The sequence below is a fragment of the Monodelphis domestica genome, chromosome 7, assembly GCF_027887165.1.
Source record: "Monodelphis domestica isolate mMonDom1 chromosome 7, mMonDom1.pri, whole genome shotgun sequence".
NCBI lineage: Eukaryota > Metazoa > Chordata > Mammalia > Didelphimorphia > Didelphidae > Monodelphis > Monodelphis domestica.
The window spans coordinates 227,850,422-227,870,363 of record NC_077233.1 but is presented as its reverse complement, the minus strand read 5'-3'; the positions used below and the strand labels follow the sequence as shown (position 1 = coordinate 227,870,363).

Below are 19,942 nucleotides of genomic sequence, written 5' to 3'. Positions count from 1 at the left end.
GGAGTGTTTTAACAGAGGGATAGCAATAAGACTCATTGGGATCAGGAAAGGCTTCCTGTAAACAGTGAGTTTTTAACTGGGCTAGGAAAGAAGCCAGGAAGGCTATGAGGCAAAGCATTCCTCATGTGGGGAACAACCAATGCAAATGCCCAGTCAGATTAGCATATTTTGTGCTTGGAACAGCAGGGAGGCCAGAGGCACCAGATCACAGAGGATGTGAGGAGGGTAAAATACAAGAAGACTGGACACATTGCAAAGGGAAAGGAAAGATTACGTAGGGCTTTATGTTTGGCCCTGCAGGTGATAGAGAGCCAGTAGAGGTCATTGAGTCGGGCAAATGGGAGGGCATGGGCTCCATGGCCAAGCCTGCATTTTATGATCACTGCAGCTGCGTGCAAGTTAGGCTGGAGTCTTGTGGCATGGAGATAAACAGCCCCTGCCATTTGAAGTCCAAGTGTAAGGTAATGAAGGCCTGCACCAGAGTAGTAGCAGGGTCAGAAGAGAGAAGGGGACATATACAAGAGATCACAGAGAAAGCTAGGCAACTAGATGGAGCAGTGGATAAAGCTCCAGACCTGGAGAAAGAATACCTGAGTTCAAATTTGGCCTCTGAAACTACTTACTACTAGCTTGTGACTGGGCAAACCATTTAGGTTCCATTTACCTTCATTTCCTCAGCTGTAAAATGGGAACGTTGATCATAGCACCTGCCCCTCAAGGTTTTTGTAAGGATGAGATAATGATATTTATAAAGTACTTAGCACAGTGCCTGGCACATCATAAACATTATGTAAATGTAAGCTGCTGTTATTGTTATTTTGTCAAATCAGTAGGCTTTGCCATCAAATTAAAAATAGGGGAAGAAGAGGGAGCAAGAAATCAAGAATGACACCTAGATTATAAGCTTGAGTAACTGGGAAGATGGTGGTGCCCTTGACAGTAATTGGAGTGTTTGGAAATAGGAAGTTACATGATGAATTCCATTTTGTCCATGATGAATTTAAGATATCTAGTAGGTAATTGGAGAGGGCATCTGTAGGTCAGGATCGAGGTTAGGGCTGGATAAGTAGATTTGAAAATCATTAGCATAGAGATGATCATTGAATCACTGAAGCCATGGGAGCTGATGGATTTCATCCAGTAAGTGCCTATTGATTTGAATTGTGCTCTTCCCCATATGAAGCATACACTGTCAGTAGTTTTTAGCAGACATTACATGGGTATTTCTTAACCATAAGAAGCAAGCTTGTATTGAAAAATTGAAATCGATGTAAACTTTTGGTCTTCTCAAGTGCCAAGTTATTTCTGTGCCTGGTGGTTTTAATCTGTGGCTGTTTAAAGTACCATGATAATGAGACCAAGTATCCAAGTCTGTTAACAACTGCTTTGAGACTTAGGAAGTTTTTAGAAAAGCTTCTTTTAAAAAATAATAATTTTAAGTCAGTCTGGACAATGATTCTAAAAGCAACAGGCTTTTATTTGAGACTTTTTTTAAACCCTTTCCTTCTGTCTTGGAACCAATGGTACCCAGGTAGAAGAGCAATAAGGGCTATACAATGGGAGTTAAGTGACTTGTCCAGGGTCACATAACTTAGAAGTGTCTAAAGTCAAATTTGAACCCTGGACCTTCCTGTCTCCAGGCCTGGCTCTCTAGCCAGTGAACCACCTAGTTGCCCCCTTATATGGCACATTTTAACTCACACTAGGGAAGGTTGCAGGAATGATTCAAGATGGAGACAACCCCCCCTCCCCTGAAGAGGAAGCTCAGAGGCGGCAAAGGAAGAATATAGCTTTTGCAGTCACTCTATCTCAAGTATCTCTTCTTCAGACCATGGCAGCAGCAGGAGGAGGGGGTTCAATGGCTGTTCTGTGGAGAAGCTGTTCCTGGCCTTGGCATATATAGCTCTAGCTTTCTTGTTTCTACCCTAACTGGTATAGAAGATGGTAGCATCAGACTTATCTTCCTATACTAGGACAGCCTATCTTCTGGGGCAGCTCGGAAACAGAGCAAGCAAATAGGATTTGTAAGGAATGGTAGACTCAGGCCAGCACATTCAATTTGTTTCCTCCCTCTGATGTCACAGGCAGGAAGATGTCTGAGATTGGCTAGTGAGCACAGAACCATAGAAGTTTCCAGCTTAGAACATTCCAGCATAGAAAATTCCAAAAAAGGAAAGGCATGTTGGAAGAGAGGAAGGGAGCAGCATATTTAGAGCAGAAGCAACTTGCTGCCCCCCTTAAGCCTTATGAATCTCAAAAAGGCTCCTAAAACAAAAAATTACCACCCTAAGGTCTTGGGTATTTTCTTTGTGTGGCCCCAGTTAGCTTTGTTTAGTTCCGTGCTACTGACTAAACCTGACCAGTATTGATCTGACCAATCAATCATCTTATAAATGTGTCCTCTTATTCACAAAGAGGAATGAGGAAGAAAGCATAAATGGATCAATACAAATCCATCCCTGCTACTGGAAAAATACCTCAGAGAGCATGAGTCAGTAGTGTCATCTTCATATATCAAAGCACATATTAACAATGAGGAAGAAATGTGCTAAAGTCACACTCTTGTTCATGGTAATATTATTGTGATACTAGGTTCAGGATTGTCATAGGTTCTTATTCATTGTTTATAATTTAGTGTAAACCATTGAGAAACTTTGCAATGATGTTGGAATAGAGAGATTTTGATGTGTAATTTGATGGGGAAAAAGTTAAAATGGAAAATGTTCAATACCTATAGAAACTTAGGTGAAAAAAAATTGTGAAGAAATATGACAATCCTTTCATTTCTTCCCCTTTTTAGGTCACTGGGTGTAACACTTTGGGAACTCTTTGACCATGGTGCTCAGCCTTATGCACACCTTTCTGATGTCGAAGTTCTCCAGCAGGTCATAAAAGAGAGGGACACAAAGCTCCCTAAACCACAGCTGGAGCAGCCCTATTCAGAAAGATGGTAACCTTTTGTTTTACTTTGTTGGCTTTCAAATAATTAGATGGCCTGAACATGTTCCCATCATGTTCATTTAGAGGGAATTACAGTTATGAAAAGCCATTCTTTTGTGTATGGTTGTTTTTCATTGTTTTTCACCATCAGTGTCCTTAGTACTAAAAAGCTAGCTAACATTCTGTTTGCTATGTTTAACTGATTTTTTTTTCCTTAAAGCAGGATTAAGCTTTTCTTGAGAGAGCAAATCATGTTAGATTTTTAGCTAGTACTGGGTTGGTGGTGCAGTAGGAAACTTGAATCTGTAGTAATTAGAAGTAGTAACAGTGAGTAGTCTGTTTTTTCATTATCTTTTGTCTTTTTTTATAAAAATAAGACAAATGTTAAAAAAATAACAGTTATGTAGTACTTTATGAGAGTAGAAATCATTTCCCTTATGACTGAAGTAAATGTTTATTGATTGATTGAAAGAACTATCCCCATTTTACTGCTAGAAATTAAAGCTCAACAAGCTTAATTGACTTGCTGAACTAGCTACAGGATGTTGGACCTGGATTCAAAACTAGGTCTCCTCTAAGACAAGTTCTGTGTGTAATGAAAATGGAGATGAAAAAACAGATTTGTGTCAGTTAAATTGTAAAAGACATTATATGAAAAAACATTTCTTTTTCATGAAATTATTTTAATCTATGTTTTGTAACATAACTTTAGACTTGAACGACAGTTTTCTTTTCCTTTAAGGCTATTTGCTATATAATCTTAACTTATAACTTAAGCTACCAACTTGGTCAGTTAAAACCTGCAACAATTTAGTTCATGGTTTCCTTTTATTTTGGCCTTTGCATTCCCCTATGCCCCCCTCTTAATACTTCTTCCGAGTTAGACTGTATGCTTTATGCAGAGAGAATAACACATGGCAAGAAATTATGTCACTGCTAATTCTTTACTGAAAAAGTATAAGTAAAGACTCTTGTCTCTGCTAAATTGGCTTAAATAGAAATTAATTCATTTAAAATATAAAAGAACAGTGGGAAACCACAATTAAATCTAAATTTCGTTTAACCAATTTGGTTTTGGGCAATTCCCACAAAGAACTAATGATCAGGCAAACAAATTAGAAGTGTCATTTTGCCAAAAACATGGGCTAGATTTTTATGTCTGTTCTTTCACCTTGATATCTTGATCAATTTGGATCTCAAGAATTAAAGAATAAAAATTGTCCAGGGGGTTGAGGAGGCCTTGGATTGGAATAGAAATTTGTAAAGCCTTAGTTTTCTTAGTTTTTTCTATAAATACAATAATTACCTCTTATCTTTCAGGTATGAAGTCTTGCAGTTCTGCTGGTTACCACCAGACAAGAGACCAACAGCAGAAGAAGTACACAGACTACTAACTTATCTTCGTATGCAAAGCCAAAGGGACTCTGAAATTGACTTTGAGCAGCAATGGAATGCTCTTAAACCAAATACCAATAACAGAGAGACTTCAAATAATGCTGCATTCCCAATACTTGACCATTTTACCAGGGATAGGCTTGGTCGTGAAATGGAAGAAGTCCTCACAGTAACTGAAACAAGTCAGGGGCTTAGTTTTGAGTATGTCTGGGAGGCAGCTAAACACGATCACTTTGATGAACGCAATCAGGTCAATCCTGATGAGGCCATGTCATATACAAGCATCTTTTTCCCAGTTGATGTTTTTGAAAGTTCACTTTCAGATCCTGGACCAGGAAAGCAAGATGAAAGTGGCCAAGATGTGTCACTCAGGGCACCAGGGGTAGTCCCTGTTTTTGATGCCCACAACCTTTCTGTTGGAAGTGATTATTACATCCAGTTAGAAGAAAAAAGTGGTGGCAGCTTGGATCTTGATAACCAATCAGCAGTTCTCACTACAGAAGTAGATAATCCTGAAACTCTAACTGACCACAGTTCCCAATTTGTGGCACTCAGGGATCTTGATGATGGGGAATCAAATACAGATGGAGATTTTTTCCACTACACTGGAGACCCTCAAGATATTGGTATACCTGAAGATTCACATGTTGTTAGCGTCCCTGAAAGCCCTTTCAGTAATATATTTAATGAGCTTGACAAATCAGAGGATTTGCACAGTCATCAAAAAATATTTGACCTAACAGAACTAAATGGTATTCATGCTGAATTTAAACCAGCTACTTTGAGCCCAACCTTAGATGTGCCTAAAGAGACTCTAGTAACTGGCCATCTAGAGAAAAAGAATGTCCATAATATTTTTGATCATGATGCTATTTGCTTATCTGAAAGTCTTGTCCATCAAAATGATTTTGACCCACTGAATGTTCAAGAACTGTCAGAAAACTTCTTGTTTCTTCAAGAGAAAAATTTAATAAAAGACACATTGTCTAGGAAAGAACATGCATGTGATCTCCAAACTGAATTAGAAAAAGCAGGTTTTACAGGGAATGTGTTAGAAACTTCACATAGAAATTCTTTAGACATTGAGCTTAACTTCATTGAAAATAAGTCAACCTCAACTTTGTTACAGGACAGTACAAAAGCTGAAAGTAAAGAAGAGTGCATAATGCCTGTAAGAGAAAATTTGAGTATCTCATTGCAGTCTTCTCCAGAGCTGCAAATAACTTCCAACTCACCCAAAACAGAAGAAAAGGCTTGTGCTGTGCATCCAGAGTTTAATCTGTTTCAAGAAGAAGCCAAACCCCCATGTTTAGATGTTGTTACCTGTGATGTTAGCCCCCAAAAAGAAATAAATCCAGGCACTAAGACTGCCTTGATTGAAGTGCTATCCAGTGATGCTGTAGCACAGAACATTGAGGGTGAATCACATGACATTTCCCCCCAAAGCAAAGAGTCCACAGATATCACCAAAAGCAAAGCACTTCATTTTGATGAAGAAACTGATTGTAACATGGGTACAAAAGAAGGGAACCAGGATTTGGAAAACAAGTCATCTTTAAGAGACCATAATGATAGAAATTTGCTAGAGAAAGAACATGAAACTCTAGGAATTTCAAATCAGCTTACTTATAAAGAAGCACCAAAAGAAGTAGGCTTGATATCCGCTCTTTCTTCTGATTCCACAAGCCAAGACAGTCTCTTGGAAGATAGCCTCTCAACACCCATACAGACATCTGAGCAATCTGTAGAAACACCAGACTCTTTGGATTCCTTAGATGTCCATGGAGTTTTAGATTCTTTAGGTACTCAGAGTCCTCAGAAACTTGTGCCCCCTGATAAACCTGCTGACAGTGGTTATGAAACAGAGAATCTGGAATCTCCAGAATGGACTTCCCATGCCACTGTTGATGATACTTCAAATACAGATGCCACATTAATTAATGATGGCACTCTTACTGCTTTGCCTCCCAATCCAGTTATTGTAATTTCAGATGAAGCAGACAGCAACAAAGATTTTGACTTGACCTCAAAGACTTTAGTAGGCAGTATTCAAAACTCTTACAGAGACTCTGCCTATTTTTCAGATAATGATTCTGAGACTGATAAGAAAAGTGAGGATGTCACAGGAACATCAGCGGCATTGGCCTTATTTACAAAAGATCAGCCCCAAAGGGGTTTATCCAGTACTGAACAGAGTTTCAATGCCAAGCAAGGTTGTCACAAAGAGAGAGCTAACCAAAGCCCACTATCTGGTTTGCAAAACACCAATGAACCAGAGTTACAAAGCATATTGGACCCAGAACAGACTGGCACTCCAAGACAGGTTGATGCAGCTGAATTGGAGGCTGAAAATCATTTGACTCTCATCCCGAGTTCCGAGTGTAACTATAGTGAAGAATTTGACATTCTAGATGATCACTGCTGCAACCGCACTTCTACTGGCACCAATACTGATGAATTACTTGCCTATACAAATGCTACCTTTGGTTCTGGAAGCCCTTCAGCAATGGCAGGGGCCTCCTTTTCAACAGATTTGATGGGAGATAAAGCCTTGTCCTATTCTGAGGGTCCTAAATTGAAGGAGCCAGATATTGAAGGAAAATACCTGGGGAAACTTGGTGTTTCAGGAATGATTGATATTTCAGAAGATGGAATAGATGCAGATGAAGAAGATGAAAATAGTGATGATTCTGATGATGATCTGAGAGCTTTCCATCTTCACAGTCTCAGTTCCGAATCAGAGGATGAAACAGTACATCCAGTGCCAGTGATACTGAGTGATAATGATAATGGAAAACACTTAAGGAGTTTGCTGAAATTGCCTACATCTGTTGGAAGTGACAAGCCACCTGATAATTGGAGAAAAGATAAGAAGGCAGTAACATTCTTTGATGATGTCACAGTCTATCTTTTTGATCAGGTATCTATAATTTATTAAATTCTTCTTAATGGAAAAGTTCTTTTAATATCCAAAAAATGAATCTTCTTTAAAAATTCTTGCCATTTTAAAGCACTTCTAGGTTTAGTTTCATAATTTTATTCCTCTCATTTTGTAGTATCTTAATCTAGAAATGAAATCAGATTAAATTGAGAGATACAGATTTAGGTTCTTTTTTCTCAATTCACCAATGACCTAACTACCAAAGTACCTCAGTTTCATATATTAAAAGTTGCAATTAATATTTAATCCTTGTAGCAGCTAAGTATTGCAGTGGATAGAATGCTAGACCTGGAAATCAGGAAGACTCATCTTCCTGAGTTCAAATCCAGCCTTAATAAAGCACTTAATAGCTAGTGTGACTCTGAGCGAGTCACTTAGCCCTATTGGGCTCAGTGTCCTCATCTAGAAAATGAACTGGAGGAAGAAGTGGCAAACTACTCCAGTATCTTTGTCAAGAAAACTCCAAATGGAATCATGAAGAGTTAGACATAACTGAAATAACAGGATAAAAATTAATCTTTATCCAGCAGAAACATTGCAGAGATCATTTAAACCTTTTAATTTTTGTGACTCCCAGAGAGTAGCATGGATAATAAGCACAAATTAAGCTTTTATTGGCATACAGAGTAAAATATTCTCCACGGATAATGCTTTCTATATCTATGCCTTCTGAATCAGCCAAGTGACATTAGGAAAGAGCATTCTATTCTGGTTGTGATTAGAGAGCATCATGTAAATGAAACCCAGACAACAAACAAAAATAATGTGGTGAAAACAGATAATTTTTTCCAATTCCCAATATTGGGAATTTAAGGACAGGAATTTGAGCCTGCCTATTAGGGAAAGGAATCATTAATTAGCACCAGAGTAACTATTATGGTAGTGGTAATGAGCATGGCTCTAAAAAGGAAGGAAGAGTATTGATCATAAATTTAGAGACAGAAGAGACTGGAGAAGTATCATGTCTAACTCTTATTTTACAGATGAGAAAATTGAGGTCCAGGAAGGTTATAACTTGCCCAAGTCTACATAAGTGCAAAATGACAGAGTCAGGATCTGAACCCAGGTTATTCTGACTCCAAATCCAGCATTATTTCCACTGACCACTGTCATGGTTCTGTGATCATTTCAGTTCCTCAGTAACAGTATTTTAGGGTTATACCCTGTTTAAGAGTCTAGTTCAATTCAATAAGCACTAATTGAGCTCCTGTGTGCAGGAAGCATTGTGTTAAACCCTTGGAATACAACACAATCCCTGACTTAAAAGAATTTACTCTGTCCTGGGTGGATATAAGATTTAGAAAGATAAGTTATTTTTGTGGAAGGAGAGAGCCTAAAACATTTATTCAAAGCTTACAGTGTGTGAGGTATTGTGCTATGCATTGGGAATGCAAATACAAATTTTTTTTAAAGACCTCCTAACTGAGGAAGAGAATAAAGGGAGGAACTCTAGAGAGCCTTGGGCTGAGCCAGGTCTGAAGTGAGTGTGACTGTTGTAGGTACTTCCTCAAATGGAGGTTTCAGAGGAAGAGCTCTAATTGAAGGAAGAATCTGTTAGGGTCAAAAGTATTGCCAATATGAGACGGCTGCCGGCACAGCAACCGAGAAAGTAGGCCTGGGAATTATGGTCTGAGCCAATGCAGCCTAAAGACTAGGCCAGTGATGGCAAGCCTTTTAGAGACCGAGTGTCCAAACTGCACTGTCATGCAGCATGTGAGCCTCTTCCATTACCCCAGTCAGGGGAGGGAGGGAGGAAGTACTCTCATTGGGCCCAGGACAGAGAAATGTCCTCAGGCACTTGTAATTGGGGGGGGGGGGGGGCAGAAAGCAGCCTCCTTCTAGCACATGGGCCTAGGGAAATCAGAAAATAATTTCTATTCAAGGTGTAGCACTTCAGCATGAGCTGAGCTTTCAGGGAAGCCAGGGATGCTGGGAAGTGAGGTGAGGAGAGAAAATGTTCTGAGCAGAGAAGGCAGCCTATCTATGCATAGACACAGAGCCTGGAGGTGGGAAGCCAGTTCAGGAAAGACCAACTAGACCAGTTTGCCTGGAATGTATGATGGGTGAAGTAGGGAAGTGTAAGATGCAATCAATAAACCTAGAAATAGACTGGAGTCAAGTTGTGAAGGACTTTACATGCCAAACTGAGTTTTTATTTTATCCTGAAAACAACTAGAAGGGGCAGCTAGGTGGCTCAGTGGATGGAGAGCCAGGTTGAAAGACAAAAAGGGTTTGGGTTCAAATATGACCTCGGACATTTCCTAAATATATGACCCTAGGCTAGGTATTTAATCTCAATTGCCAAGTCCTTGCCGCTCATCTACCTTAGAATGATTCTTAAAATCAATTCTAAGATAGAAAGTAAGGATTAAAAGATAAACAATTAGAAACCTCCAAATGGTTTTGAGCAAGGAAATTTACACTCTTTGGAAGGCAACTTTAGTATCTTTTAGCTTAATATCACAAATAACTTGACTTTTAGATACAATGCTATTTCTAAATAGTCTTCATTTGACTTAATTTTATTTTAATAAGACTTGCCCATATGGGACAGAACTATAGAGTATCTGGAGGCATTGTCCTCCTTGGAATTCAGTCTACATCAAATTGTTTAATTTTCTTTTAACCATTTCTATAGGGACCGTGTTCTCTTTTCTCTTTCTTATACTTAATGTCTTCCTGCTGAGGGCAGGTCTTCTTCCATCTGCTTGCTACAGCCAAGGTGTCAAACTCAAACAGATCAAAACCCTGAACCAGATTAGACTATAATTGGGAACTGTTTAACAAAATCAAAATACAACATAGATAATGTTAATTTGAGGCTTTCTAAGTCATTATGCAGCCCATAGGGATCAACACCTTGGACTTGTGCTACAAAGGGATTCCTTGCATTTTCTACTTTCCTTTGCCTTTGTGATCCCACCTTTGTTGCACCTGAAGCTGACTGTAAAACTTCTTTCTAGCTTTTCATTAGGATTCATTGCCACTCTAAGCTGGTGTTCCTCTTAATTTCAACTGTTCTTTTTCTGCTGAGGTGTTACATATAGTTTAAAACCAAAGCATCTCGTCTTAATGTAGGTTTTTTAAGTGTTTTCTCCAAAACAACCCCCTGAGGTATAGGTATCCCTGGAGTTATTACAATTTACAAGTGAAGAAAAAACAGGCCCTTAGAGTTTGAGCTATTCAAGACGGTACAACTAGCAAATGTCATTCAAATCTCCCTCATAGTGCTCTTTTCACCCCACATCTGTTTTTAAAATGATTGCTGCCTTTTAAATTTTTTCTAGTTTCTGCCTGCTTCGAATGTGAATTAAAAACATGATGAACTGTTTAAAGGACAGGACCAGGGGCCTTGAATCCATATCATTTGAGGATTAGATGTGAGGCATGATAGCTGCCTTCCAGTAGGGAAAAGATCATCATGTGGAAGGCTAGACTTATTATGTCAAGCCTAGAAAACAGAGCCAAGAGCTAGTAAATGAATGGACCTTAGAGAGAAGCAAATTTAGGTTTGCTGTCAGGGAAAACTTCCCTAACGATTAAAGACTAAAAGTAGAATTGGCTCTCTTGAGAGAAGTAGCTATTTCCCTTACTCAAAGGCAAAGGCAGGACAATGATTATCTGTTATGATAGAGGCAGGATTTTTCAGATATGGTTTGGTTCCTTCCAACTTTCAAATTCTCTTTCAGTGATTCATATTTGATATTACCTTTATCAGTTTTATGGAAACCTATGTGTAACTTTTTAAATGTAAAAAAAAAACACTAATGCCATTGTGGCAAGAGAGGACCATACAAAGTACTTCACTTGAGGATGGGAATTGAAGGTTATGTTAATGTTTTTAAAATACAGAAAAATCTGTACTGTGATAGAGGAAATGAACTAGAGAGTTTAGAAATTAAGACACAAGTCAAATATTCTTTAGGTCTTTCAATTCTTTTTTTTTTCCCTGGTTTGTCTGGCCAAGAGTTCCACCTTCTTTTGCCTAATTTATTTATCTGATATTATTTATTTCACCTATTACTCCTCCCCTTTCTAGTTTTCCCTTCACTTTTGTTTTAGTTTACAAAATGAAATTCTTTTTCTGTTAAAAAATAGAAAGAAAACTTAAATTCCTGGTCTGGGGAACTCATTTCATTAGATATCTGACAAATCTTAAAATTTCTCCCCTTACACTCTTATATGTAACCATTTTTCAGGTAGGACTCAAACAAAATTCTATAAGTAAACAGTGTAATTATTTTGTCAACAAGTCTTTGTTCACCTTATATAAGCCAAGGGTTTCTACTAGATGCTATGGGGATTCAAAGCAGTGTAAAACACTATTCCTGACCTCAAGAACCTTACATTTTAGTTGGAAAGAGAAGACACATTCTATGTAGCGATGGGCAGGTAAGACAGAAAAAAAGGTTTGGAGATAGAAGGGTAAAAGACAGGGCAGAAAAGAAAACATATTAGCAAATGTTGTAGAGCACATCTTTGACCAAAACTGACATAAGCATAATTTTTTTTCTCTTTTCCATATAGTGCTTTTATCAAAATTTTTATTTTTTTAGGAAACACCAACCAAAGAGCTAGGACACCGTGGAGCAGAAGCAAATAATCCAGAATCTAATAGTCCAACACCATTATTAGGTCCAAATTACTTGAGCAGATTTACAAACTCAGAAAGTTCAACTGATGAAGAAGGTATTTTGAAAACCTAAGACAAATTTTAAAATGTAATCTTTGTGCACTCATTTGTACCCTAAAGAATACTGAACATTGCCTGACAATTTATCCTTGCTGCAGAGAATTTTCATCTCTATACAAGATTTTTTTTAAAAAATATTGTCAGTCAGCAAACTTTATTGTGTGTAATATGCAAAGTTGATGTTAGTTGTCCTTGGTTTCTGATGTGCACCAATGCCATCATGGAGTAATGTCTTGACTTACCCATGAATTGAAGTTGCGAAGCAGAGTTGCCTAGATTTGTCAGCCTTCTTCTCTCTTCCAGTCATTCATCTCAGTGGCAAGACAAAAGTCAGAATATCTAATGATGGGTTGGGGTGCAATGGATGCAGTTTGATGTCTGACCAAGCTCTAAGTACTCCATAGCACCTGCTTTAGCCACCTTCATGGCCATCAGAACAAATTGTTCTAGTCCACCATTCCCCTAACTCACTGATGGGTTTAAGGGCTGTCAGTTATTCTCAACATGGTTTAACCATCTGCTGAGACAGTTTTTCTGGGGTGTGGGCACTGCGCATGCTATAACTTTTTGAAACCACAGATGAGAGCGGGGTGAAAGGTGTATCCCAGAGGAGGATGAGCAGCCCTGGCAAGGGCCCAGCAAGCCCTCTAGTTCTCCCTGAACACCTCTTACACCCTAAAATGCAGAGTATTGTGCATTTAGATTTTCTTGTCTTATCTACTATGCATTTAGATTTTCTCATCTTGCCTTCTTAAAATTTTCTTAATCATGAAGCAAATCCAAAACCAGAAATTTTTTCTTTTAAGGTGGAGGTTTTGAATGGGATGATGACTTCTCTCAAGAGTCTTTTATGTCAAAAACAGCAGATAACCTTGGTTCCAAGCCCTCTCTTCAAACATCAAAGTACTTTTCTCCACCACCACCATCTCGAAGTATTGAACAAAGTTGGTCACATTCATCGCCTTATTCCAGGTTTTCTATCTCTCCTGCCAACATTGCAAGTTTTTCTCTTACACATCTTACAGATTCAGATATTGAACAAGGAGGTGAGTGCCCATGTGACAGTTGATACATGTGGGAACCTGTGGGTGCACAGGCATAGGGGATTTGGGGGAATGTCAACCCATCATTAAAGAAAGCAAGCCAACGGATGCAGCAGAAATTACTTTACAAATACAGGCTAATCTGAAAGTATCCTGTTTCCTAAAACCACTATAAAAAAATTCTTAATAAAATAATCGCAAGCCTTAGATCTTATCCCACAAGTTAACTTCTTCTTATCATCCATTCCACACCACAAGCTGAGTAGATTTGGTAAAGCCAGATAAGCTGAATATCTGGTGGGGATTTTTTTCCCTTCACCAGAATGAACAGAGGCCCCAGGATCTTTCTCGTATTTGATTTGAGCCCTAGAAATAGCTTTGAATCATTGCCAGACTTGGCATGATATGCTCTTGTCCTTAAAAATCCTCTTCTCCCCTCCCCACCCTTTGATTACAAAGGACTGACTTGAGCTTCTTAAAGATGGAGCATCTCTAACTCCTGTTTTTGGTCACAGACCGCACTTTTCAGTGATGGCACTTAAGGTGCCTTCCTCCTCTTAGAATTCACTTTTGCCATAAAAGTGTTTGTAAGGTTGGGAGTTTGTGTGTGTGTTTTGTTTTTAACTGTAATATCAATGTGTGGTAGGTAGAGGTAGGAATGAAGGGCCAGGGATACATATTAAGTGTAGTATCTTAGAATAAATACCACCTTCTTTCATAGCTAGATTTAAAGATAAATGTTAATAGGTGCTCTGGCAGTTGAGGTTTGCAAATCAAATAATCTAAAAGTAATATAAAGAGCTTTTATTTGTACTTGCACTATATTTTACTTCTACTGATTAGATAATCCCAGTTCCCTAGTAATCCTTTAAACAGGCAGATGTTTAGAGAACTTACCCAATTTTGTCGCATGCTCCAAACTGTGACATTGAACTAATGTGTGAGTTAAACAGATGTGTTTTTCTGAGAGCATGGCAGGTGTTTGCTTTAAATTTAAAAAAATCAGGTGTTAAGTCCTCAACTACTTATTTTTTTCTGCAATGCATTCACATTAACTTTGAGCCAGAAAATTTCTACCTTTCAAACCTTGTTTATCTTCATCTTATCTTACTGTCTTTTTATGAAATAGGAAGCAGTGAAGATGGAGAAAAAGATTAAGTGGGTAAAAGACTTTTTGTATCAGAAACTGCTCATACAAGACAGCATGCCCACACTGATGGCCTACACGGTGTAAATACTGATAAACACGGTTGTGTTCAGAGCCACTGTATGTAGGCTTCTGCCCGGAGTAGGAAGAAGAGAATCAAGAAACACAGGAAAAAAAAATGTTGAATCAGGACTTTTGATGTGTATTTGTAATGTGTGTTTTTAATCAGTGCAATTTGCTTTTCATTTGGAAGAGATGAATCTACAGCTGTTTTAAAAAAAAAACTTGAAGTATTAATTCTTCAGGCAATTGTTATTTGTAATAAACTTGTAAAGCAGTTACACAACCTTCTGGTTATGTATGGGATTGTATCATATTCTTTTTATATTTTTCCATGTAGTTTATTCTATTTGAACCTACACCTGTCATAGAATTATATATAATTGTGTCTGTACAACAGGTGGCTGTGTCACTGAAACCGTATGAATGATAGTTGGTCAGTAGTGAGCCATATTTATTCTTGGGGGAGGGGGGAAAGATCACTAAATACATATTACCTTGCTTTCTGTAATTGCACTATGGATGTATGTTCCCAGATTCCCCATTGTACAGAATCAGAATCATAAATTATTCAAGGAAAATAAAGCAGGTGGGGCTAGAGCTGTTCTCTAGTTTGATTTCTCCTGTTTTATATTTTATTTGCTATGCATGGTACTTGTAAAATTTAAATGAGTGTTATGCTGTTGTAGAATTTGCTGGTATCTTACACCCAGTACCATTTTTCAAAATGATAAATGATTCTGAATGTTACAGTGTTCATATCTTTATAGGAAATATTTTCAAGGAGTCTGAAAACACTGATCTGGGTTGCTAACTGAATAAAAATGCATTTTCCTTTCTTCTCCTAGAGCAACTTTGATATAAAATAGGCTACTTTCCAAATATTTGAAGGGGCTTTCCACTCCTGATTCTTGTTTGTTTCTGAAGGGACATGGAAATGATTTCACTCCTAATAAGCTCCCTGGGCTAAAAATTAAAGCAAGTAAGTAAAGTAAAGGCTGGCCCCAACCAAATTTCTTAGCTTGTATTCATTAGATTTGAGATCATTAAGTCAGGTACTTCATAGTAATATCATGAAGTTTTTCCAAAATTTAATTGAAAAGACCAGACTTTTATATTGACAGCTTCACTTACCTTTGCTTTTAGAAAGGCAGACATGCCAGAAATGAAAATGGGAAACATTTCGCCTAAAATCTCTCCACCCTAAAATAAGTCCAAGTTGATTGCTGCTTACCTACACTCCATTGACACTTGATGTGAGCAGCCAAATGAGTCAGCAGCCTCCCAAGATGAGCCTGGTTGACTCCAAGTAGTTCTCCTGATTAGTGTGGTAGTCAGCCCATGGAATGAGTAATATGGTGCAGTTTAGCATGACAGCTGGCTTTAAAATTTTTTTTTGCTATAACAGATCCTTCGGGTATTTCTGTTATTGACCTGGGCACAAAGAAGTCATTCTCTTCTTTCTTTCTTTTTAAAGCAGGGATTTGGGGAAATTTGCCACTAGATGGGCATGACCGTAAGCTGGCCCCAGTGCTCATGGGACTGGATATTTCCTCATGGAATAAGTCACAGTGCTGCTTTTTTGTTGTTTAAAAGCACTTGATTTTTAAGAGACTGGAATGCTTCAGAAATAGCTTTGTTGTGATTGTGCAGAGAAGGAGTAAAGGGGCTTCTAGGACTCAAAACGGACAATGTTTACTTTTGAAACTCGATAGTGGCCACAGGTAAGCCTAGTGTTCAGCTTCCCCAAATGCATTGTTTACAGTTGCCAAAAAGATGCAGTGATATTGTGCTGAGTGAAGAATCAGGTTCATGGTGAAGCCATTTATCAGAAGGGAAAGTTTGCCAAACAGTAGCTTAGTTGATGCCATAGAACATTGTTCTTTTATGTCAAGTATTCTTAAGATCCAAGTAGAAAAAGCCTTACTGTCTTTAGTAAGTGTATTTTATGGTCTCCACTACACTAATAGCTTTGAAAACATTGTAGGGCACACTCTGACTAAATGTTTAAAAACAAAAAATATATATATACATATATATATTTAAAATCAGTAGGCCAGAGCACTTTTGATCTCAATTCATTAATGCAAATTTTTACAAAATCTCTAAGTTTATATAGTAAAATTATGTACACATCAACTAATTTCTTGTTGTAGCATTAAATTTCCAGAGGGGGAAAAATTCAAAATAGAGACTGTGACCCTTTTTTAAACCACTACTTGTTGTGTACACTAGACCCTTGCAAGAGTCCTCAAAGAGCATGAAACCTTATTTCAGAAACCATATTCACGTGTGCATGCATGTGCTTGCGTGTGTGTGTGTGTGTGTGTGTGTGTGTGTGTGCGCGCGCGCGCGCTTTCTTTTAAATCACAGGGCATTACAGAATGATTATGCCAAAATTAAACCTCAACTGAATTTCTTGCTATGGAGACTCCTTGAGTATTAGTAATAAATGAAATGTTTTCTAGCGAAACACTGACCTAAAGCAAGTCCAAAATGGGAGGCTGCTCTACTTATTTTACAAACTATGAAAATTCAGCTTGAGCTGCTGACATCAGACAACTTACACAAACACTGATTAGAGCACCTGCTGACACATTGCGCTGGGTGCTGGGGATTCAAAGACCAAATAAAAAAACATGCCCCTCCCCCAACAAGGTCAGCCCAGCAAGGTTTTTCTTCAAACTTGTAGGCAATTTCTTTTTCTCCGTGTATAAAGAGCATAGCTCCTATTTAGTAGATTTTTTTTAAAAAAATAGTACTACCCTGAGCCTAAATGATATGTAACTAGTTGCCAAACATGCATTTTTCTATGATCAATTTAGATTGGAATTTTGGGGGAAATCTTATTGTCTTAGGATATGAAAGGTAGAATTTATTTACTAATTGTGTGTTAACATACATTTTTGACCTTTCAAGCAATACACAATAAATGGTTCAATAAAATAGATTTACAGTTGTCAATTCTGTATATTTGGAAATAGCAGCATGTAGTTCATTGTTCAAATTTAGTTGGGGTTTTTTTTGGTTATGAGCAGTAGGATTTTTTTAAAGAGTTACTTGTTCTAAAACAGATTATGCAATTGAAAGTTAAACCATTGGGATTCTTCAGATTATAGATAGACTTGGCTTATAATACTTGATCCACAACAAATATTTATTCCTAAACTTCCTTTTGATGGTCTAAAAAGTATCCAATTTTAGATTGCATCATAGTTTTCAGTGATTTATTGCTGAATAGCTGGATTCTATCAATTAAACCCCATAATATCTACCCTTTTAGCTTTTGTCACCTAGTTAACCGATTTTCTCAGATGACCCCATTATCAGCCTAAAATAGAAATTCGTAAAAAGTGCTTCCAAAGTCTCTAATAACCTGATTTAATGTGTATAAATTAGGCCTTCAGGGGAAATAAACTACAAATGTGTTTAATTTGAAACAGAACATTTGGTATGTTTTTTAGACATGCAGGTGGATGGGTAACCATTTCTGTAGAAATGGGCTTATCCAGGAAAGGTTGTTGTATTTCTGCTGCGCTAAAAATCCTTTCAAGCCACTTCCTTTTATCAACATTTTGAATAGTAAATTTCTAGGATTTTGTGAATCGGTTTTCGTGTGTGTGTGTGTGTGTGTGTGTGTGTGTGTGTGTGTGTGTGTGTGTGTGTGTGTGTGTGTGGAGTGGCTTGGCTAGTTTTAAACTATGTACTAAGCACTTCATTGAAAACTTCAAAAGTGAATCAAGTGTTATAATTCATTGTTTGGATATGGTAATGGGTAGCATCAAAATATATTAGCCTTATGAGAAACAGCCTTAAAATAAGAATGGGGTATACAAAATAACTTCAGCTTTAAGTCACAAAAACATATTCTAAGATTTAATGGTATTGATTCAAGTCTTTGATTTGGGGGGGGAAAGAATTGCTGTAATAAAGAGGACCTTAAAGATGTGTTGACAGTATTTGCAATACCAGCAGCCTGTTAAAGATACGTTTGAATGACTTAAAATAATTTGGTTTTGTTTAATAAGTTGTTCAGATTTGCACAGGCCTAGGTGTAACTTGATAATGGTACTGATGTATATATAATGTTGAATTCTATTTGTAAATGAAGAATTATATAATAAAATCATAGGTATGAGGGTTTTCATATTGTAATTTAATACAGGTATGGTTTATGGCAATATCATAGTTGATGAAATTTCAGATCAAATTGTCTTTAAATTGTGTACATTTTTAAATTGTAAGATTTCTACTGTATATTGATCATGCATAGTGTGATTCAATAAAATGCTTGTAATTTAAAAACTATTTAATATTCCAAATAAAAATATAGTTATATATTTATAATCTCTGTTTCTCTGGTCATTTCCTACATCTTCACCATATGAGGGGAAAAAATGTGGCCCTGTGGAATTGACAATGGTCCTGAATGGTCCCCTTAGTTAGGATAGCATCTAAAGTGTTCCCACTGAATTAGAATCAACTTTAAGTAATTGTTGCTCTATTGCAAATAATAATATGGAAATAGGTTTTGAATAATGATACATGTAAAATCAGTAGAATTGCTTGTCAGCTCCGGGAGGGAAAGAACATGAATAAAGTAACCATGGAAAAACATCCTAAATAAGTTTGAAAAAAAAAAAGAATATCGATCCCATTTTTAAGGAGCTTATTAGACGATTTCTGTAACTCCAGAGTGATTGTCATGCCTTCCAGGATGGTGATACTACCTGTGTCTTCTGTCGCCTTTTGTTGAGGCCTTACAACTCTTATACAGTGACTTCAGAAGGAAAACTCAGTGGGGATACTGTCCATGTATAAGTTGAGTTAATTACCAACTCAGAAATGAAACTAGATTTGAGGTCTCCTTGGTTTGGAACTTTCCTCCAACAATGCAGAACATGATTTAATTCACATCCTGTGCAACTCTTGTCTTTGCCCAAAAGTTTGTTCCCACGGGTCCATCCAACATGCCAGAGATCTCCCTTGCTTTCTCCTGATGTTAGAAGGATACTAAAGGGACAGGTAGGTGGTTCAGTGGAAAGAGAGCCAGTCCTGGAGGCAGGAAGGTCCTGGGTTCAAATATGACCTCAGATACTCCCTAGTTGGGTGACGTTGGATAAATCACTTAACCCCCATTGCCTACCCCTTATTGCTCTTCTGCCTTTAAACTGATAGTATTTATTCTAAAACAGAAAGGATTTAAACAACAACAAAAAGACAAGCACTCTAGCTGTCCATCTAGGATCCCTCCTCCTTGCCACATGCCCAGCCTGTCTCTTGTTCCTTTATACAATTCCTTATACCTCTTCCGCATTCCTTCCTAGGAACACGTAGCCTGCTTACACTCACCGTGCACCTCTCCTCTGGGATACTCATTTTTAGTTCAGAAACAACAATATGCCATGCCTTGCTGCCCTACAGTAATGCCAGAGGAATATTACTGTTGGAAAGATGAGCCTTTACTTTCCTAGGAAACTTGGGAAAGGGTATTTCGATTTCCTGAAAACAACCCCATCCATTCTCTTCCCATTCATCTCAAGCTTATTATCCACCTGAACTGTCCATCCCAGACAGACAAACTTGGAAAACCTCCAGAGGAGAATCCCCTCATCTCATGAACAGCCCATTTCACTTTGGACAACTCTGAAGTGTTAGGAAGCTTGTCCCAACTTCAGTCATAAATTTGCCACTTTGCAGCTTTCATCTGTTGCTCCTGCTTC

General features: G+C 37.8%; 1 protein-coding gene across 1 annotated transcript in view; it reads left to right on the top strand.

The window, feature by feature from the left end:
- Positions 1–18,566, top strand: part of LMTK2 (lemur tyrosine kinase 2) — a 136,412-nt gene extending 117,846 nt beyond the window's left edge. Inside the window, exons 10-14 of the mRNA XM_007498274.3 lie at positions 2,801–2,950; positions 4,261–7,255; positions 11,833–11,965; positions 12,776–13,015; positions 14,142–18,566. Coding sequence (XP_007498336.1) covers positions 2,801–2,950; positions 4,261–7,255; positions 11,833–11,965; positions 12,776–13,015; positions 14,142–14,170 — 3,547 coding nt within the window. The 3' untranslated portion in view covers positions 14,171–18,566. The remainder of the gene's footprint in view (positions 1–2,800; positions 2,951–4,260; positions 7,256–11,832; positions 11,966–12,775; positions 13,016–14,141) is intronic.
- The last annotated feature ends 1,376 nt before the right edge of the window (positions 18,567–19,942 follow it).